Here is a 22,939-nt window from a genome sequence, read left to right on the forward strand (position 1 = left end):
TTGATGTTTCTGTCTTTCCCTCTCTTCCACTCTAAAAGATCAATGGAAAAATATCCTCAGGTGAGGATTAACAAAAAACAAAACAAAACAACAATAAAAAATGAACAATTTAGCAATTCCACTTCTGGGTATTTATCCAAAGAAAACAAAAACACTAATTAAAAAATATATACCTTATGTTTATTGAAGCATTATTTACAACTAGAGGCCCAGTGAACGAAATTCGTGCACGGGGGGTGGGTGGGGGGAGTTCCCTCAGCCCAGCCTGCACCCTCTCCAATCTGGGACCCCTCCAGGGATGTTCAACTGCCCGTTTAGGCCCAATACCAGGGATCAGGCCTAAATGGGCAGTCGAACATCCCTCTCACAATTTGAGACTGCTGGCTCCTAACTGCTCACCTGGCTGCCTGCCTTATCACCCCTAACTGTCCCCCCCTCACCACCCCCCCCCCCGCCGGCCTGATCACTCCTAACCGCCTCTGCCTGCCGGCCTGATTGCCCCTAACTGCCGGCCTGGTTGCCCCCAATTGTCCCCCCTGCCGGCCTGGTCACCCCACACAGCCTGCTTGTTCAGTCGTTTGGTCGTCCCTCACTAACCCCCTCCTGCCAACATTGTTGCCCCATGAAGCCTGCTGTTCGGTCGTTATTGTGAGGGTGTCCTGACCAATTTGCATATTTACCTTTTATTAGTATAGATTGTCAAGATACAAAAGCAACCTGTGTTCATCGATAGATAAATAGATAAAGAACATGTGGTATCCTATATAATAAAAGGCTAATATGCAAATTGACCGAACGGCAGAACAACTGGTTGCTATGATGCGCACTGACCACCAGGGGGCAGACACTCAACACAGGAGCTGCCTCCTGGTGGTCAGTTCACTCCCACAGGGGGAGTGCCGCTCAGCCAGAAGCCCTGAGCTGGGTTCACGGCTGGCAAGCGCAGTGGCAGTGGTGGGAGCTTCTCCCGCCTCCGCAGCAATGCTAAGGATGTCCGACTGCCAGCTTAGGCCTGCTGTGGTTCTAAGCCACCAGTTGGACATCCCTTGAGGCTCCCAAACTGCGAGAGAGCGCAGGCCGGGCTGAGGGACCCTGCACCAAGTGCATGAATTTCATGCACCGGGCCTCTAGTGTATATAGAATGGACTATTACTCAGCCATAAAAGAATAAAATCTTGGCCCAGCCAGCATGGCTCAGTGGTTGAGTGTTGACCTATGAACCTGGAGGTCACGTTTTGATTCCTGGTCAGGGCACATGCCTGGGTTGTGGGCTCGATCCCCAGTGTAGGGATTGCAGGGGGCAGCAGATCAATGATTCTCATCAATGATATTTCTATCTCTCTCTCCCTCTCCCTTCCTCTCTGAAACAATAAAAAAATATATATTTTAAAAAGAATGAAATCTTGCCATTTGTGACAACATGGATGAATCTAGAGGGTATTATACTAAATGAAATAAGTCAGAAAAAAAATACCATATCATTTCACTTATATGTGGAATCTAAAAACAAAACAAGACAGAAATAGACTCATAGATACAGAGAACAAACTGATGACTGCCAAAGGTGAAGGGAGGTGGGAGGATTGGAAAAATAGGTGAAGCACATTAATAGATACAAACTTGCAGTTATAAAATAAGTAAGTCACCAGGATATAATGTAAAGCATAGGGAATATAGTCAATAATATTGTAATTACTTTGTATGGTAATGGATGGTTATAAGACTTATTGTGGTGATAATTTCATAAGGTATATAAATATTGAATCACTATGTTGTATACCTGAAACTAATATAATATTGTATATCACCTATACTTTAATTTTAAAAAAAGAAAATCAATTGACCATAAATGTAAGATTTTACAACTGGACTCTCAATTCTATTCCATTGATCTATATGTTCAATCTTTTGCCAATACTATACAGTTTTGATTATTGTAGCTTTTCAGTAAGTTTTGAAATTGGAAAATATGAGTCTTCCAACTTTGTTCTATTTCATAATTGTTTTGGCCATTCTGGGTATTGCATTTCCATGTGAATTTTTAAAAGAATTTTGTCAAATGTCAACAAAAAAGAAAGGCAATTGAGATTTTGATAAGAATTGCCTTGATCTATAGATCAATTTGGGCAATAAAATATCAAGTCTTCCATGAACATAGGATGTCTTCCCATTCATTTAGCTCTTCAGTCTCTTTCAACATTTATTTTGTAGTTTTCAGTGTATATGCCTTACATATTTTTATTAAATATTTCCTAAATATTTTATTTTTTGATGCTATTGTAAATGGAATTGTGTTCTTTTAATTTCAATTTAATTATTTCTTGCTAATGTATATAAATATATGAGTTCCACCTGGCCAGTGTTGCTCAGTGGTTGAGTATGAACCAGGAGGTCACAGTTTGATTCCTAGTGGGGGCACATGCCTCGGTTGTGGGCTTGATCCCCAGTAGGGGGCGTGCAGGAGGCAACCGATCAAGTATTCTCTCTCAGCATTGATGTTTCTATCTCTTCCCCTCTCCCTTTTTCTCTGAAATCAATAAAGATATTTTTTTAAATAAATAAATAAGTAAGTTCTGCAGCTCAACCTCTGTCTCCAATTGGACTTTCTTGAGGCTTAACCCCAGGTTCTCTCCTCTTCTTTACTTGTGTGTGTGTGTGTGTGTGTGTGTGTGCATGCATATACACATTTTTAGAACCATTTGAGAGTATGTTATAGACATCATGTCCCCCTACCAACATATACTTAAGGGGCATTTCTAAAGAATAAGGTAATTCCCTTATACACCAGGTTTTGTTGAAAACGGGAGGGAGCAATTTGGGCATGTTGAAAAGTTAAGTGACAGTCCAATGGAACAGAAGTGAGAGAAGGGATTTTTGTTCCTGAAGGCTATGGACAGATCCAAAGAGTGGCATCTAAGGCCCAGGCTGGCCCCTTGTAATTCAAGCTCTTTTAAGAAAGGAAAATATGCAATTCTGGAGAAGGAAGTTGAACCACATATAAAAAATTTGGGGGCAGCCTGGCCAGAGTGGCTCAGTTGGTTGAGCGTCTTCTCATGCACCGAAGGGTTTCCAGGTCGATTCCCGGTCAGGACACGTACTTGGGTTGTGGGTTTGGTCCCTGGCCGGGGCATGTGCAAAGGCATCTCTCCATTCCTCTCTCTAAGCATGTCCTTGGGTGAAGATTTAAAAAGTTTTAGGGCAAAAAATAATCATTGTATTTTACTTGCCAGCCTACATGGTTTCAGACCATAATGAGAAGCGGCTCTTCTATACCTATTACTTGCTTTGTGCTTTGCATGCACAGGTTATTTGTTCACATACCTAGTATGGAATGTATTTGATGTTTAATGTAAGTGATTCTAAAAGAAAAGGTAGATGTCACATCAATGTACTATTTGTTTTTAAAAAGGATTCCTTTTGCTTTAACGTTGATAACGACACCTTCAGTTGATGGTTGATTTCAAGGCACCTTTGCAGGCAGGCATTCATTGACCTACCTATTTGACCCCTTCCAGAAGATTCCAGAGCAGTGTTTGGTAACATGAGGAGAGAAGGAGGAGCCACTGATAGCTTGCAGCAGAGGTGTTTGCTGAAACTTCAGGCCTGATTGGCTAATGTAGCACGTGTGAAAAGACAGGACGTTCTTGCTTCTTTGGGAACATTAATCACTCCACTCCTTTCAGAAGCAATCAGCTGATGTCTTGGCTCACTCTCGGCTAGAGCAAATGTTCATAACAGCATGTGACTTGATGTCTTCAAACAAGAAGGGTCTTGCCAGGTCTCTCTGTTGATTTGTTTTCATCCACCTCCTCCTGTCTGTGCCTGCTTAGGTCACAGTATGGAGGCTGTGCAGACAGAGGAGACGGGGAGGTCTTGGTGCTGAGTTCATCCTAGCTTGGTACTTTCTAGATGGGTTTCCTTGGGCAAGTTACTCTACTTGTCTCTGTATCTGGGTCTGACTGACTGTAAATTACGGTAATAATTGGGTTACCTGCTTCATAGAGCGGTTGCAGATAAAGCTTAGCACAATACCTGGCATGCAACAAACACTTGATAAATGATAACTATTCTTATTTTTTTTTAAGATTTTTTATTGATTTTTAAAAAGAGAGGCAGGGAGAAGGAGAGAGAGAGAGAGAGAATAAAAAAGAGAGAGAGAGAGAGAGAGAGAGAGAGAGAAATACTGATGTGAGAGCGAGACATTAATCAGTTCCCTCCTGCACACCCCCCACCGGGGATCAAACCCACAACCCAGGCATGTGCCCTGACTGGGAATTGAACCCCACAAACTTTAGGTGCATGGGATGATGCCCAACCAACTGAGCCACACTGGCCAGGCCAACTACTCTTATTGTTATACTAGAGGCCCATTGCACGAAAATTTGTGCAAGAGTAGGCCTTCCTTCCCCCAGCTGCTGGCACCAGCTTCCCTCCAGCACCCAGGACCCGGGCTGCCAGCACCAGCTTCCCTCTGGCACCTGGGACCTGGGCTTCCCTCCTCCGGCCGCCAGCAGGCACCTGGGACCCGGGCTGCTTCCTTCCAGCCCCAGCTTTGTCAGGAAGGACGTCCAGAATGACGTCTGGAAGATGTCTGGTCTAATTAGCATATTACCCTTTTATTATTATGGAAGGTAGATAGATGGAGGTTTGTCAGGAAGGACGTCCAGAATGACATCCAGAAGACGTCTAGTCTAATTAGCATATTACCCTTTTATTATTATAGACTGTCCATGTTATTCTGAAATTGCTTCTTTCATTCAAACATACATCTTTGAGGTCTTTCAAGTTCTATCATTTTAATAGTTGCATAATATTACATAACCTGGAATACTGCCTCCTCCCAAACCCCTTTCTTCTATCTTCTCTAACTCAGTTGATAATACAACCCAGGTGCCATTCCTCATTGGCTCTCTATTTCTCCTTAGTTCCTTTATTCATTCAGTTATTAAGTTCTACTCTCATTTTCCTTCCTAAATATGTTCTTAATCTGCCCCTGCTCCTGACTGGTAGTGCCCTACCCTCGTTCACAAACTCTTCTTCTCTCACCAGGACCACTGCAGGTGAATAAATTCCCGTTGTTTTTGAGATTGCCTGCCACTGGGCATAGGCCCTGCAAAGCCACCTATTTCCCAGCTGCCATATCTGCAGATCTGGCTGTGTAACTCCTCTGCATAGTACATGGTGGCCCATGGCAGTCATGATGCATGTTGTCTAGAATAAGATTTATTGATGACAACAACTTATGAGCCAGAGACTAGCAGAGGATCCAGGATCTCCCCAGGCCCATAGTTATTTTACAAAGAGATGGGGGAGGGGGGGTTGGATGTACTGAAAGGAGCCCGCCCCCACCCACACACACACACACACACACACACAATTAGAGAATCCAACCTACAGGTGGATATAGACTCAGGAGGAGGAAGGAACAACTCATTTTTATTTATTTTTTTTTTCACAACTCATTAAAAGTAATAATTCCTGTCTTTTGAAAAAATATGCCTTTATTGATTTTTAGAGAGAGAAGAACAGAGAGGGAGAGAGAGACACACACATAGATCGGCTACTTCCTCCACTCACCCTACCAGGGATTTAACCAGAACCCGGGCATGTACCCCGACCAGGAATCAAACTGGCAATCTCTTGGTGCAAGGGATGACACTCAACCAACTGAGTCACATTGGCCAGGGCAGGAACAACTCATTTTTAACAAGAAATGTCCAAACACTGAACCTAATAAGCCACTTTCACGGTCCCCAGAGCTCAGCTAAAGAGTTTGTATATCTCCCTGGCTGGTGGCTCAGTGGTTGAACATCGATCCATGCACCAAGAGGTCACAGGTTCTATTCCCAGTCAGGGCACATGCCCAGGTTGTGGGCTTGATCTCCTCTTGCACAAACAGCAGGGGGTGTTCAGGAGGCAGCTGATCAATGGTTCTCATCATTGATGTTTCTATTTCTCTCTCCCTCTCCCTTTCTCTTTGAAATTAATAAAAATATATTTTAAAAATTAATAAAAACACATTAAAAAAAGATTTTGTATATCCAAATTGCTGACAGCAGCCAGCCTTGCTGTCCTTCTCAGACTTGGCACAGGGGGAGGAGAGGGTGCCAACTAAGACCACAGGGTTTGTCTCTCCAGTTACACAGTGCATGACTGTTCTTGACTCTCCCTTTAAACTCCTGACACCCCATGCCACTGTGGTTGCCCAAGCTGGTTCTTCTGGTGTTCACACTGTCCCCTGGCCATGGCCTGGTCTGCTTTATGCACGTGGATCACCTCCTCCAGTAAACTTCCTACCCTTTCTGGGCTCCACTCTGTTTTGTCATTGTGTTGACATGGTATGTTTCTGTGTTTGGATCACCCCAAAATGAGCAACCTGAAGGAAAAGCCCATCACATTCATCTTTATATCCTCAGAGCCTGGCACCTGGCCTGGCATGTCAAATAATTGGCTAAATGCATGTTTGAGTAGGCCATAGAGGAAAATGCAAATCACCTATAATCTCACTACCCGGAAATTAAACCACTGGATTAGTTACCAGTAAAATTAATTTGGGATACACTCTTCAGGATTTGTTTTTTCTAGCTATAGGTCTATATATTTCACACGCATGCATCTCCACATGACATTTTATTTTACAGAATCTGGATCAAATCCTACGTATTGTTTTAAAATCCATTTTTATTGGATATCTTATGAACAGTTTCCCTTCTATTAAATATTCTTGTAGTCCTTGAATTATTTCATCCTCATCAGGCACACGGCCTATTTTCCAGCTGGAATTGTTCATGGTTTCTTTCATAATGAGAACATTTGTTTCTCATGAGGAAGAAAATACGGTAAACAAATACTGGGTCTAAAGGACAGACAAGGAAGTAAAGACAGATTATCCTGGTTCTACTGTGCTTTGGCCTTTACGATTCTGGGACTTCAGTCCTTCAAGTCGTGACTGTCTGAATGGAGGCTCCTCTTTGCAAAACTTTTTGTGTTGATTGTTTTATTTTTCCTGTGGCAGGACTATGGCAACTCCGCAAGCCACTCCAGACAGCCAGTCAGAGGAGAGCAACACTCTGGAGCTGCCATCAGCTTGTGACCTAAGAGATTACGTGCTGCGGGAACCCAGCCAGGAGGCCCACAGCGAGGCTGCTAGTTCTGCAGAAGCCCTTTCCATTCTTTCCTCTTCTGAGGTGGATCCAGGTAAGGAGCAGAGTTTAAAACAAACTAACACTAAAAAAGACAACAAAACAAAAACTAAAAACCCTCACATATACAAGGATGCAATAGTTTGTTTCTCTCTCTCTCTCTGTGGAATGACTCATTGGCTCAGGTAGAAAAACGTCTCAACAAAACCAGGGAGACACTTCAAAGGACAGCCTCCCTGGTGCGACCACCACAAAAAGCTGTTTCCTGGAAGCTGTTTTGTTTTTTTGTCTGAGTCCCTTTCTGATCTCCATCCAAATGCATCAGAGGCAGGGAAACACTTGGTTCCATGGGGAGAGTGGGATTGTTTTTTGGTTTTGTTCTCTTAAAACTTCAGAAAATAGCAATGTGGGCCAATTACGTGTTATAGACAATAGCAATAAGGACTTCAATATTCCTCGTACGAAGGATACTCTGAATTTAGGTAACAACTTTTCTATAAGCTTCTCTGACTCAGTTTACCCAAAAGTCTGTTATTTAAGCTTAATGATAATTCCTTGACGTAGTGACCATCCCTGGTTGTAAAGCTCACGTCTTCCCCCCCATTCATTGCCCAGTTCAGACCTGGAGGTCCACAGACCTGCATTCAGAGCCTGGCTCTGTTCTTCCAGAGAATTCGGTGTGGGCTCTGTTTTTACTTTTTATTGACTTTTGGATGAATAAACCATAGGAAAGCAACTGTTATCATTTCCAATTTGGCTGACAGTTCTAAAAGGGAGAAGCATGTTGAAAGATTTATATTAGAGTATTTGTTAATAATATAGACATTTCATGCAAAAAAAAAAAAAAAAGGTTCTTTTAGAAGTCCTGAGAGAGGTCTAAACATTCTGCAGGTATCAGTGGCATAGTGCTGGGTCCAGCGGTCTGGCTTGAATTCGGGTTTTGCTTCTTCCTGTGGTTTAACCTTGGGCGAGTCACTTGGCCTCTGTTTTGGTTTCCTTTTTTTGTAAAATGGAGATAATAACACCTACCTTGTTGTGGGGAGGGATCATGAGAATGAATATGTGTGAGGCACGTGGTACTGGCACATGGTGGACTCTTGGAAATCCTACTCTTCATAACCTCACAGCATCTGGGCCACTCAACCCACTACCACGCTGACCAGGCTCCCTTTACCTTTATGGCACCCACCTCCAGGGGACCCTTCGTGCTGCCTATCCATCACACACTGTTTTCCTAAAGTTCATTCTCCCGCCTCCTCAATGACTGTTTTGTATCTTCTCCTCTCTTTGCAAACCTCCATGACCTCCTCCTTCAGCCTCTCTGATACCTGATTAGCTGGTGATCTGGTGAGCTGATTTTTTAAAATATATATTTTTATTAAAGAGAGGAAGGGAGAGGGGAAGAGATAGAAACATCAATGATGAGAGAGAATCATCAATTGCCTGCCTTCTGCCCCCTACTGGGGATCGAGCCCACAACCCGGGCACGTGCCCTTGATTGGAGTCGAACCTGGGACCCTTCATTCCACAGGCCAATGCTCTATCCACTGAGCCAAACCACCTAGGGCTGATTTTTGTTTTATCGAAAAACCAGAAGCAATCAGAAGAGAATGAACACACACACACTGCACGTCCACCAGCTTCCGTTCCTCCTGTATCCATGGCAGACCTATCCTGTTTTAGCCTTCACTTCTGCACTAGATCCTGGCTTCTCTTGCCTACTCAAGGTTGTCGCTCTGGCAGTCTTCTGTGTCATCCGATCCCTCTACTGGTCATTCTCATGATCATGAAAACACACTATCATATTTCCCATCTTTAAAAAACATCCATCCTAGCTCTCTCATCATTGATGTTTCTATTTCTCCCTCTCTCTTCCTCTCTGAAATAAATAAAAATATACTTAAAACAACAACAACAATAAAATATCCACCCTAGTTCTAAAATTTTCCTCTAGTTACAGTCTTGTTTCTCTCTTCTTTACTACAGAAAAACTGCTTTCTCCAGGTCCTTCTGAAACCCTCCAACCTGGCTTCTGTCTCCATCACTCCATGGAAATGGCTCTTGTCAAGGTCACTGATGACCTCCACATTGTTAAGTCCAATGGACACTCCTCATCCTTCTTGCTCTATCAGCAGCATTTACGCAGTTGACCTTGTCCTTCTTGAATTCTTGAGAATTCTTGGCTTTCTGGGAAGTAGCCTGTCATGGTTCTTTTCTTACTTTACTGTCAATTTGTTCTCAGTCTGCTTTGCTGCTTTCTTCTTGCCTCTCCAGCCTTTTAATGCTGGAGAGCCCCAGGGCTGAGTCATCAGATTTCTTCTCTATTATCACTCACTTCCTGAATAATCTACCCAGTTTGGGGGTCTTAAACGCCCTCAGTACCCTGATCAATCTCAAATTTCTCTCTCCAGCTTGGATCTCTAGCTTGACACTTAGACTATCTGTATACTTGACATCATCACTTAGATTTCCATTAGAGATCTTTTTAAAAAACTAATTTTTTAATTACTCCGATTGCTTAAATTCGGCACATCCTAAACCAAATTCCCAATACGTCTACGCCAAGCATGTCAAATGCGCGGCCCTCAGGCTGCATGCGGCCCACAATGAGCATTTTTGCGGCCCAGCCAATATAACGGTATGTAAGAAACATTTTAATAAAAATTTCGTAACTTAATTTTTATAATATCCTGTTATACATAATTATTAATAATGAACTACAATGTTCACTGACTAAATACTATAATCGTGTTGCATTCATTTTCCTTATTTGCCTTACACGCAGGCGCACCATTTCTCTCCACTAATACTAGCAGCGAATATTTTAGCAGTCAATTGCCACATCATTAGTCTTGTACTTACTTGTTTGGTGTGCACAACAGGAAATATTTCACTTTCGAAGAACAAGAAAAATAGGTTTACAGTATTTGCATTATGCTTATTTGTGCAGTTATTCAATGACTGTTAAGTTAATGTTCAAGAAAAAATATTAATATTTATTAAAATGTTCTATTATTTTATGTTAACAATTACTCATTTATTTCAGCCTTTTGTATTTAGCATGTCTCTATCGAGATAAATCTACATTTCTATGAAAATTAAAGCTTTTGTTTTTTTGCAGCCCACATAAACTTAAACCTTGTTTACTTGGCCCGTGTTAGCCTTTGAGTTTGACATGGTTGGTTTACACCTTCCTCAGTCCCTTCCCCTCATATACACATACACACACCTGTTATTTGAGGCTTTCTCATCTCAAAAAGCACTTCTATCCTTCTGTTTACTTAGACAAGAATCTAGGAGTCATCCTCAATTCCTCTTTCTCTTAAACTTCACATCCAGCTCATTGGCAAATCCTGTCCACTCTACCTTCATATTAAATCTAGAATCTGAACAGTTTTTGCCAACTCCACTGTTACCACCCTGGTCCCAGCCACTATCATCTGTCTTCTGTATTACTGTCACAGTGTCCTAACTGGGTTTTTCCACACCTACCCTTATCTTCCTACAATCCCTTCTCAACACAGCAACCAGAAGGATCCTTTTAAATCAGATCATGCTAGTCCTTGGTACAAAACTCCCCATAGCTTCTCATCATGGCTTTTCAGAGCAAGAGCCAAAGTCCTTACCATGCCCTTTGGGCCCTGGGCCTCTCTGATCTCACCTCCTACCATCCCCACCCCTACATCCCTACTTGCAACAGGGTTAGGCCTCTGCCACACCAAGTTTGTTCCTCTACCCTACAGGCTTACCCTTTGGGGAGGCCCACCCCTACCTCCTGTGTCTAAGAGCCAGCTCATGCTGACGTTCCTTCCTCGTATACTTCCAGCTTTAATCTTCACCACAGATCTAGTGTCATCCAGCACCTCATATATATGATGGTGGAGCAGGGGCCCCTGCAAAAGCCAGGTTATAAGGCCATGGGCCCAGGCTTAGACCTAACTTTTATAAAGGACTAGAGGCCCGATGCACGATATTTGTGCAAGAGTAGGCCTCCCTTCCCCTGGCTGCCGGCACTGGCTTCCCTCTGGCACCCAGGACCCGGGCTTTCCTCACAGTCCCAGCTTTGTCTGGAAGGTCATCTGGTCTAATTAGCATATTACACTTTTACTATTTTAGAGGCCCGATGCACGAAATTCATGCAAGGGCTTTGGCCCCGGCCCCTGCCCGCCGCCGCAGCTGCAGCCGGGGGCCTCTGCCACCTCTGCCTCGACACTGGCCCACTGTGGCTTTGTCCGGAAGGAAGGACATCCTTCTAGACATCGGTCTAATTAGCATATTATGCTTTTATTATTATAGACTCCCCATTTCACCTTGCAGTTGCCTCTGGCTATGGGCCTATCACTCACCTGTTCTTCCCAGGCTTTTTTTTTTTTTAAATTTAGTTTAATTCTATTATTAATATTTTTTCATCTTTATTGTTGGAAGTATTACAGATGCTCCCTTTTTTTCACCTGTTGAACCCCTCCACCCTGCTCCCACCCCCTCCCCAGGCCTTCCCTACACTATTGATTGTCCATGGGCTGTACATATATGCTTATAAGTTCTTTGGTGAATCGCTTCCTGTCCCGCACCCCTCTGAAATGCATCAGTCTGTTGTATCTGCTGCATGTTTCAATTTCTCTGTGTCTGTTTTGTTCATCAGTTTATTCTGTTCATTATATTTCATATATAAGTTGGGATCTCTGACTGGCTTATTTCACTTAGCATAATACCTCCCAGGATCCTCCATGCTGTCTCAAAGGGTAAGAGATCCTTCTTTTTTACAGCTGCATTCCATTGTATAAATGTACCACAGTTTTATAATCCATTCATCTACTGTTGGGCACTTGGGCTGTTTCCATATCTTAGCTATTGTACATAACACTGCTATGAACATAGAGGTGCATATATTCTTTCTGATTGGTGTTTCAGACTTCTTAGGATATATTCCTGATAGTGGGATCATTGGGTCAAATGGCAGTTCCATTTTTAATTTTTTGAGGAAACTCCACACTGTTTTCCATAATGGTTGTACCAGTCTGCATTCCCTCCAGCAGTGTACTAAGATTCCTTTTTCTCCACATCCTCGCCAGCACTTGTTTATTGATTTATTGATGATAGCCATTCTGGCAGGTGTGAGGTGGTACCTCATTGTCATTTTAATTTGCATTTCTCTGATAATTAGTGACATTGAGCATTTTTCATATGTCTCTTGGCCTTTTGTATGTCCTCTTTGGAAAAGTGTCTATTTAGGTCCTCTGCCCATTTTTCAATTGGGTTGTTTGTCTTCCTTTGTTGAGTTGTATGAGTACTTTATATATTTTGGAGATTAACCCTTTATAAGATGTACCATTGGCAAAAATGTTCTCCCATGCAGTGGGTTCCCTTTTCAATTTGATGCTGGTTTGTTTTGCTATGCATAAGCTTTTTAGGTTGATATAGTCCCATTTGTTTTAGATGCTAAAATCCTCAACAAATTACTAGCAAATTGGATCCAACAATATATTAAAAAGATCATACACCATGATCAAGTGGATATTTATTCCAGGGATGCAAGGCTAGTACAATATTCGTAAATCAATAAATATGATACATCACATAAATAAATTGAAAGACAAAAACCACATGATCATATCAATAGACACAGAAAAAGCATTTGACAAAATCCAACACCCATTTTTAAAATATATATATATATTTATTGATTTCAGAGAGGAAGGGCGAGAGAGAGAGAGAAAGATCAATGATGAGAGAGAATCATTGATCAGTTGCCTCCTGCACACCCCCTACTGGGGATCAAGTTTGCAACCCAGGCATGTGCCCTTGTCCGGAATTGAACCTGAGACCCTTCAGTCCGCAGGCCAACACTCCATCCACTGAGCCAAACTGGCTAGGGCCCAACACCCATCTTTTAAAAAATATGTTTTTATTGATTTCAGGGAGAGGAATGGAGAGGAAGAGAGATAGGAACATCAATGATGAGAGATAATCATTGATTGGTTGCCTCCTGCATACCCCCTATTGGGGATTGAGCCCCAAACCCAGGCATGTGCCCTGACTGGGAATCAAACTGTGACCTCCTGGTTCATGGGTTGGCACTCAACTGCTTAGCAACACTGGCCAGGCCCAATACCCATTTTTAATTTAATTTAATTTAATTTTATTTTATTTTATTTTATTTTATTTTATTACTAGAGGCCCAGTGCACAAGATTTGTACAGTGGGGTGGGGGGTTCCCTCAGCCTATCCTGCGCCCTCTTACAGTCCAGGACCCCTTGGGGGATGTCCGCCTGCTGGCTTAGGCAGAGATCCCTCTTGCAGTCTAGGGCTCTCGCAGTCCGGGACCCCTCACTCCTTACTGCCTGCCTGCAGCGGAGGTGGGAAAGGCTCCCACCACCGCCGCTGAGCTCGCCAGACGTGAGCCTGGCTTCTGGCTGAGCGGTGCTCCTCTTGTGGGAGCACACTGACCACCAGGGGGCAGCTCCTGCGTTGAGCATCTTCCCCCTGGTGGTCAGTGCATGTCATAGTGACCGGTCGTTCTGCTGTTCAGTTGATTTGCATATTACACTTTTATTATATAGGATTTTCTTTTATTTTTAAAATCCTCACCCAAGGGTATTTTTCCATTGATTTTCAGAGAGTGGAAGAGATAGGGAAAAACAAAGAAAAATATCAATGTGAGAGAAACACATCGATTGGTTGCCTTCTTCAAATGCCCTGACCAGGGCCTGGGCCGGGGAGGAGCCTGCAACCAAGGTACATGTCCTTGACTGGAATCAAACCTGGGACCCTTTGGTCCACAGTCCGAGCTCTATCCACTGAGCCAAACCAGCTAGGGCCCAACATCTATATATATAAAACCCTAATATGCAGATAGACCGAATGGCGGAACAATAGAACAACCGAACAACCGGTTGCTATGATGTGCGCTGACCACCAGGGGGCATGCATGGAACATGGCAGGTGTCGGCAGCAGGCGGCAGAGTGTGGAACATGGCAGGTATCAGCCGTGGTGGGATGGTGGAGCAGGGGAGCGGGGGCACCAGACCAAGGCAGGGTGCCAGTTGCTGTCATTGGGGCGAGCCTCTGGTGGTTACTGAAAATTCTTTGCTCCCGTGCACCACGGTTCTGCTGGGCCAGTGGTTGGCAAACTCATTAGTCAACAGAGCCAAATATCAACAGTACAATGATTGAAATTTCTTTTGAGAGCCAAATTTTTTAAACTTAAACTTCTTCTAACACCACTTCTTCAAAATAGACTCGCCCAGGCCGTGGTATTTTGTGGAAGAGCCACGCTCAAGGGGCCAAAGAGCCGCATGTGGCTCGCAAGCCGCAGTTTGCTGACCACGGTGCTGGGCACTTGCACCCACTGCCGGTGCTGGAGCTGGCCCTGATCGCCCCTCACAGCTTCTCCGCCTCCCCCTGCTTCTGAGGGGTGATTGGGGCCAGCAACTGCCTCTCGGACCTGCTGCTGGTGACAAAACCACCACTCGCACCCACTGCTGGCGCCCGGCACCGGTCCCAATCGCTCGGTGCCATCAGTGTGTGCGAGTGGCAGCTGCCAGCCCCAGTCACCCCTGAGGGCTTCTCCACCTCTCCCTGCTCCTGAGGGGTGATCAGGGCAGCAGCCACCGCTCGCAGCCGCTGACGGTGCTGGCCCCGCTTGTACCCGCTGCTGGCGCCGGCCCCAATCACTCCGCACCATCAGCCGGTGTGAGCGGGTCTGGTGCTGTCAGTGCATGGGAGCTGTGGTGGCAGGAACAGGGCTGCTGGCAAACAGAGGACCGGGGGCCACGGCGGGAGAGGCTGGGTGGGGGCATAGAGGATGGGCCAAGACCCACCCCTGTGCCGACCACAGCCTTGCGGCCCACAGTTCCTTTCAAGGTGCATGAATTTGTGCACTGGGCCCCTACTACATAATAAAGTCCATGTATGACAAACCTACAGCCAACATCATACTCAATGGGCAAAAACTAAAAGCATTTCCCCTAAGAACAGCAATAAGACAGGGATGTCCACTTCCACCATTCTTATTCACCGTACTACTGGAAGTCCTAGCCACAGAGATCAGACAAGAAGAAAATAAAAGGCATACAAGTTGGAAAGGAGGAAGTAAAACTGTCATTATTTACAGATGATGTGATATTGTACATAGAAAAACCCTAAAGACTCCAGGCAGGATTTTTTTTTAATATATTGATTTCAGAGAGGAAGGAAAAGGTGGGGGGGGGGGGGAGGAGAGAGAGAGAGAGAGCAAGAGAGGGGGAGAGAGAGAGAGAGAGAGAGAGAGAGAGAGAGAGATAAACATCAGTTGTTGATTGGTTGCCTCCTGCGGGCCCCACACTGGGGATCGAGCCGGCAACCCAGGCATGTGTCCTGACCAGAATCCAATCATGACCTTCTGGTTCATAGGTCAACGTTCAACTGCCAAGCCATGCCTGCAGGGCCAGGCAGTCTTTTTGAAGGAGTTGCCTACACTCCTTCATTATACCTATTTCATCTTATGATTGTGCCTCATTCTTGGGCACGTGACCTCCATCCCCAGTACCCACTAGACCCGTGGTCAGCAAACTGCAGCTCGCGAGCCACATGCGGCTCTTTGGCCCCTTGAGTGTGGCTCTTCCACAAAATACCACAGCCTGGGTGATTCTATTTTGAAGAAGTGGCGTTAGAAGAAGTTTAAGTTTGCTGAAACCGGTTTGGCTCAGTGGATAGAGCGTCGGCCTGTGGACTGAAAGGTCCCGGGTTTGATTCCGGTCAAGGGCACGTACCTTGGTTGTGGGCACATCCCCGATAAGAGGTGTGCAGGAGGCAGCTGATCGATGTTTCTCTCTCATTGATGTTTCTAACTCTCTATCCCTCTCCCTTCCTCTCTGTAAAAAATCAATAAAATATATTTAAAGAAAAAAAAGAAGTTTAAGTTTAAAAAATTTGGCTCTCAAAAGAAATTTCATTCGTTGTACTATTGATATTTGGCTCTGTTGACTAATGAGTTTGCCGACCACTGCACTAGACTAAGCCTTCTCTTGCTCAGATGCCAGTGACCTTCACCAGAAGCTACACCTAATGGACACTTTTCTGCCCTTATCTGTATGCTCACTGCCACATTACTGTTCATGCCCTGGAGGAGGACATTAGTGGCAAGGGACATGAGACTTAATAGCACTTTCTAAGAAGCTAGTGGGTTGATAAGAACCTGAAAGTATTAGTCAGAAAAGCTCAGAAGCCTTAGTCATTTATCATTTCAGCCTAGGTACCCAAAGGTAGGCGAGGCCGGGTTATATTTGTTTAAGTAAATAGAGCTCAGCTGTCCTTAAATGACCAACGAGCCACTTCTCATGACGTGCTGATGAAGTAAACAATCTGTCACCTAAGCCAGGCACAGGATTACGAAACTCCCTCCCTCTGCCCAATCCTGCTGAGCTAAGGCAAACGCCCCATACCCCAAGAAGGTCTTTCTGAAACACCGTTTCCATCCCTTTCCTCTCAGTGCCTTTGAGATTTCATTGTCTACCTCCACTTTCCTGCCAACTCCAGTCAAAGCTCCTGCGCTCCTTGTCAGGACTCTGTGTTATCTGGTGTCTAGAGTGTTTGTTCAAAATATTTAACAAGCAATTCAGCAGCACTGCAATATTTTAACAAACGGCAAGGCTGTACAGGTGCACGCCAGCTGAGCAGAGGACCCTGCTGGTGTCTAACTACTCATTAACACAGGCCTGCCACTCCTGTTGGGCCTGTTTTTATGCTGACTCAGACCTTAATGCCACAGCTGAGCTGCATTGTTCTCCAGCTTGAAGTGTGCCCCTTTCTCCCTGGTCTATTCCAGTCCACGCCAGAGACTGCTGAATTGAATCCCATCAATTAGTCCTGAGTACATCGCTGCTGATGGACATGAACTCCTGCCTCTACGACACTTCTTTCCTTCCTCTTTTGTTACCAGGCTCAAGAAAAGTACAGAGTAAACGGAACGGGAGCCTCATGTGAAATGGCAAATGGTCTTGGATGAACCTCTCAAAAGCCAGGTCACAAAGGTTTCCTGGAGGGGCCGTCCTGTGTGCATTACAACAGCTTGACAAACTCTGGGTGGCTCACATGGCATATCTCATCAAGGCCTTCTGAAACCTTTGTCCTGGAAAGCAGCCAAGATACATACTAGCACAGGACAGAGGGTTTCTCTGGAGTTGTGCTCAGACATTACAATACGAGGTGGAAAATCTCAGGCCTTTCCTCCAACCTGAACTTCTAAGGTCAGTTGTTGGAGAAATTGGTTGCATGTACACAGCAAGTTGAATGTTAAACCCAATTAAGTCTTTGATGATTAAAGGCTCTAGCTGATAGACAGCTAGAGTCTAAAGTAAATAGTGCTTAAAACCTCCTTATTCTTCTGTGGAATCTGTCAACATCCCAATCTTTAAAGGCCATTTTATAATCTGTGTATTTAGGCATTTCACCCAAGAAATTTTATATTTAAGAGTAGAATGAATATGCCTTGTTTTCTTTTAATGATCATATGGTATCTATTTGAAATTCTAGAAAATTTTATTTTCATAAGAAATAATAAACTCTTAAATCCAGAATCTCAAAATAGAATTTGTACAATTCTGGATGTGTTATCATTTTGAATAGGTTACAGGATATATTTTAGACAGAGAAATAATGTTAAAGACATTTTTTTTTGGAAGAAGAAGAAAAAAGAAATAGTTCAATAAAAATATATTTCTATGAGCATTCAAAAATCCAAGTATTTACAATAAGAAACTTTTAAAATAAAGGTTTCAAAATACAATGTGGTAAACAAGAAGTAATACATAAAAACCTGGATAATAAAAGTACAACAAAAATACTTAACAACATATAAAATATCCTGTTATATCTTAAATCATAATTACATTTAATTCTCCTTATATTTTTTAGCATTAGAAATAAATTTTAAGATAGGAAGGGGGAAATGACTCAGAGGGGAAAAAAAGAGTGAAATAAAATAGGTAGAAAATTATTCATTTTAACAATATTTTTAAGTGATTCTTTGAAAATACAAAATAAATTTGTGAATGCACATGGCAGGCAAGCCCTTCAGAAGAATACTTTCTCATTGTAATGGATTGATTCCATTCTTTAATGAAAAGAGCAATGCTAAGTTTCAGGTACAAAGATTAACTTTTTCTCCTCGGGTTTTACTGACTTTTAAAATATGGATAAATTTAAAAGTGAAATAAAATGAAAATAAAACCTCATAAAACAGACAATTTCCATATTAAAGTTTCTTTTACATTGAATTAAAATACATTTTTATAGGTACATTAAACGATATCCAACCAAGTGGCTCATGACCCAGCACCTTCTAAACTGGATTTGAGATCCCGAGGAAGGGAAAGGAAGGTGAGGACCCACATCTCTGAGAAATCATACAACAGAACCTGATACTTCCTGTCACCGATCAGGTTGACGGGTTTTTGTTCTGTCTTGTTTTTTGGAAAGTCTGAATATTTTGTGTGACAGTGCATCTCTGCATTTGTCACCACTTTCTGGATTGAGTTATGTGGATTCGGCCACCTAGACTTCATTTTCAGGTCCAAAATGGGATTTTGAACTCTGTGCTTGCTACTGCTGGAAGGCAGCAATACTGTATGTCCTAATTGTGTGGCTCCAGTAGTGATGGATAAGCCGTTAAGTGTATCTGATTAAGGTCCATGGAGTTAGTGATGGCATAGCTTCTGGGCCAGCGGTTTTCAAACTACTTCAGGCAGCCGTGTAGGGAGTACAGGGTAGGGATTGGGAGGAAGTAGTGAATTTATGGGGGCCCTGGACTCTCCACTCTTGCTCATCCATGTCAGCTTATTTACTGTGTGAGCTTCCAGATAAGCATTCATTGAAAGAAAGGATGTCAGGGCCAAAAAGGGTTTGAAAAACACCAAGCTCACCTAGTTGTCTCATTTTCTGCAAAGGGAAGTTGAACCCCAGGAAATGAAGAAAATCATCAAGGTCACAGAATAACCTGGCAGCTCCTGTTTCTTAGGTGACTCTCTGTACAGACTTTTCCTAACTGTGACTTTTCTGTCCCTTTTAAAATATACATATGTTTCTCTGTTTAGGCTGCTAAATTGTAGATAACAGTAAACAGTCATTAGAGATTATACTAGTTTAAGAGAATTCTTTTTAAAGGCTCAAGAATGCTATTTGCCAACCGTGACATCTCTCATCTCTCCTCACTTTTAAGTTTCAAGGGCATGTGCTGTGGGAGAAGAGACTTGTTTACTTCTGTACTTTGCTGCAGACACAGTTTAAAAAAGAAATCCCAGTTGAATTGAAAAGCAGGCTGTGTTCCTGCTGAGAGCCACACCTCCAGGCATTTATCTTCCCAGTTCAGGTGTCCAGCAATGCCCACTGGTCTGACCCGATAGCTCCTCCAGGGCTTCCCCAAGTGAACATTTATTCATGACTTGCCACTCAGCCGTGTCTTCTTAAAATATGGGAAAACAGCTGGATTAAAGTCGGTAAATACACACCATCAGTACTTATTCTTCTTATGGAATCTGTCAACATCCCAAACTTCAAAGGCCATTTTATAATCTGTGTATTTAGGCATTTCACCCAAGAAATTTGATATTTATAGGACAAACAAGACAGACATTGTGCTGTGCATTTTATATACACTGTTCCTTCTAATTCTCACCTCTGCCCTCAAGAAGTAAATACTATTATAATCGCCATGTTACCTATGAGGAAATAGAGCTTTAGAGTGAGGTTAGGTATTAATGTGTTACCTAAGGAATGGTGGAATGATGAGGCTCAAATCTGGGTCAGGCTGACTTCAAAGGCAGAACTTGAAAGAAATTGCAAACATCCAGGAATGAGTAAGTACTAAGTAGTATTAAGTCTTAAATATTTACAGCTACCTCCTTCAGTCTCTGCGAGCTTCTTTCTCCCAACTCAGGATACCTTCAATATCAGCACCCTCTCAGGAGTGACCAGGACTCGGGTTCATTTGTCCAGCGTTGTGTCCACTGCCCACTGTGTTTCTCTTACAACCTCTCTTCTTCCCATTGTTGAAGACACTCTACCTACCGGCAGGCTCGTCAGAGAGAAGGCATTGCCTTCTCAGTTAAATTTTTCACACCAGCTTCTTATGTTAAAACCAAAGGGAAAAAACCCACAAAAACAAGGGAAGAAAACAAGTTGGGAGTTTTAACTCTGTTTGCTGGAATGAATGAAACCCTTGATAAGTTTTTCTATTCAGTAGAAATGTTCTCATCTGGCCTGGGAACTCTTCTTATTCTTGGCTCTTTGCCCTTTGAAGTTGTAAATCATGTTTTTTGTCTGTTGAGTGGCTGCCCTTTACAGACCAGCAAGCTCCCTGAAATTTTTGATAGAGCTGGGTTTTGCTAATATGCTTGATGTTAGAAAAACCTAGGTTATTGAAGCATAACTTTAAAAAATATATATTTTTATTGATTTCAGAGAGGAAGGGTGAGGGAGAGTTAGAAACATCCATGATGAGAGAGAATCATTGATTGCTGCCTTCTGCATGCCCCACACTGGGAATTGAGCTTGGGCATGTGCCCCAACCAGGAATCAAACCTTGACCTCCCTGTTCATAGGTCGATGCTCAACCACTGAGCCACACTGGCTGGGTGAAGCATAACTTTTAAGGGTAAATGCTTTTTATTTAATTCCTTTTTGCCTCTCAGGGTTCGTGTTTTGTTCTCTGTCTTGTCTAATCACAATGTCTGCAGCTGCTGCCTTCTAAACCTAGACCCTCACATGTGAGTAGAGAATAAGGGTACAGTGCCTGGCACATAGTAGGTGCTCAGCAAAGGCTGATTGAATGAATAAAAAAACACATATAAGTGAAATTTGATATGATTTTAAAATAGACATAAGGTATCACAGTACCTTGATTGCCAGTTTATAACTTTATCATATTTAAGCTGTGATTGATCTTATGTGTATTATAGGATGAGAAAGTTTCTAAGTTAAATAGAATATACTCTTACATAAACCCTGCAGATTTGTTCAACTCAATGGGAAAGTCTTCAGGCTGGCTTGAACTGGTCTCTCTAAAGCCCCCAGCTTTAATAAGTAAGTAAGTAAATAAATAAATAAATAAATAAATAACCAGCAGAGAAATGAACATCTATGAGGAGACAAAATGCCACTGAGGGTTGAAAATTGTCACTACATTTCTTCATCATGAAGAAAGCATGTTACTAGTGGAGATGCTTCTTTATTTATTCAGCAAACATTTCCCTAATTACAGTGTGAAAGCTTATGGGCTGTAAGGATACCTAAGACTTTTTTTTTTAAGCAATTTTCTTAAGAAAACTGTATTCCTATCACACTCTGTAGCATACAAGATTTTTTCTGTTTACAAAATAATGCAATTGAGTGGAACATTTAAATAAATTTTAAAAACAAACAACCACAGGTACTGAGTCCCATCCTATATAATAAAAGCCTAATATGCCAATCAACCAAATGGCAGAATGACTGGTCACTATGATGTACACTGACCACCAGGGGGCAGACGCTCAGCGCAGGAGCTGCCCCCAGCCCGCAGGCCCCAAGCCAGCCAAGTTGGGTGCTAGTGGGGCCCCCCTGATTGCCCCGCCGGTCGCCCCACAGAGGGTGGTGACCGGCAGTGGCAGCGACAGGTGGCGGGGCCGGTGAGTGGGTAGCGCCAGGCTGGCCAAGGCGGGAGCCAGCAGTGTTCCCCCCAATCGCCCTGCCAGTTGCCCCACAGATTGGCCCTGATCACCGGCCATACCTAGGGACCCTACCCATGCACGAATTTCATGCACCAAGCCTCTAGTTTCTTTATAATATATTTAGTAGTTATGTCCAGAATTTTTTTTTTTTTTTTTTTTTACACAGAACTCTTGGAAAATACTAGGGGAATACTAGGAATTAAAAAATGGAGAAGTTACCTATGAGCCAATGACATGTTAGAAATAGAGTTTGGGGGAAAATGGGTTAAAATAATATCCCATGTTTTTAGGTAGTACCTACACAGCTGCTCTGGGTCTAGAGCTGAGATGTGCCTGGCAATCTCTTGCTATTGGGCAGAGTGTGAGTCTACTGCCCTCTAGTGGCTACTTTTTAAAACATATTCTTAAGCCTTACCAAGAAAAAGAATTTAAATGTAACATGTCTTAAGCCTTTGTAATTCATTCTTTGCAGAATTTTGTGCCTACTAGGAATCAGACTAAAAGTTGTTGGAGCTTATTTTACTCTTTTGAAATCTGAGAAGCTAACTTGTCTTAAGGCAGCAATGTTAGGTCTACTTACTGGACATGCATTCTGTAACCTGAGGACACCCTTTCATTTATCTGGCTAGATCGATTACAGGCTAATGCAGACATAAAGAATGATGTCTGGTTTTTCTCTGCACATTTACCAAGTAAAAGTTGTGCTTTTTAAAAAAGAAACAAAACAAGGATAAGACCAAAGGGTTTAAATTTACTTTATCTGATAAAATTATAGTAGCTTTAAAGGGTAATGAAAATTTTAAAATCTTTTGGGATTTCTAATCTGACAAGATGGAGTAGCCCTATTTCTCTCCGCTTCTCCCTGCTAAGTACAACTGTAAACCCTGGAAACACAACAGGCAACTAAAGGGGAACATTTTGCAGGGGTAAGAAGATGAGTTGGTTTGGAGCCCCAGACTGAAGGAACAACATCAGTGAAACAAGGTGACCAGGACCTCATGCATCCCGACCTGAAATCTAGCAACAAGAAGGGGCCCAGGAAGGAGTCATTTCTTCCCGGGATTGACCTGTTGTCCATCTAACATCACTAGGCTAGCTTAGCACCCAGAAAGA

At 43.0% G+C, this 22,939-nt stretch overlaps 1 protein-coding gene across 5 annotated transcripts in view; it reads left to right on the forward strand.

Annotated features, from left to right (window-relative positions):
- Window positions 1-22,939, forward strand: part of SHLD1 (shieldin complex subunit 1) — a 103,252-nt gene that overhangs the window by 28,393 nt on the left and 51,920 nt on the right. For 4 of the 5 annotated variants that reach the window (XM_080686434.1, XM_080686432.1, XM_080686433.1 and 1 more), the window contains one exon: window positions 7,016-7,197. In XM_080686434.1, coding sequence (XP_080542560.1) covers window positions 7,020-7,197 — 178 coding nt within the window. In that variant the 5' untranslated portion in view covers window positions 7,016-7,019. Of the gene's footprint in view, window positions 1-3,830; window positions 3,899-7,015; window positions 7,198-22,939 lie in introns of those variants that run through there. The other variant, XM_080686435.1, reaches the window with a different exon arrangement.

This window comes from Plecotus auritus (assembly GCF_963455305.1).
Source record: "Plecotus auritus genome assembly, chromosome: 8".
Classification (NCBI taxonomy): domain Eukaryota; kingdom Metazoa; phylum Chordata; class Mammalia; order Chiroptera; family Vespertilionidae; genus Plecotus; species Plecotus auritus.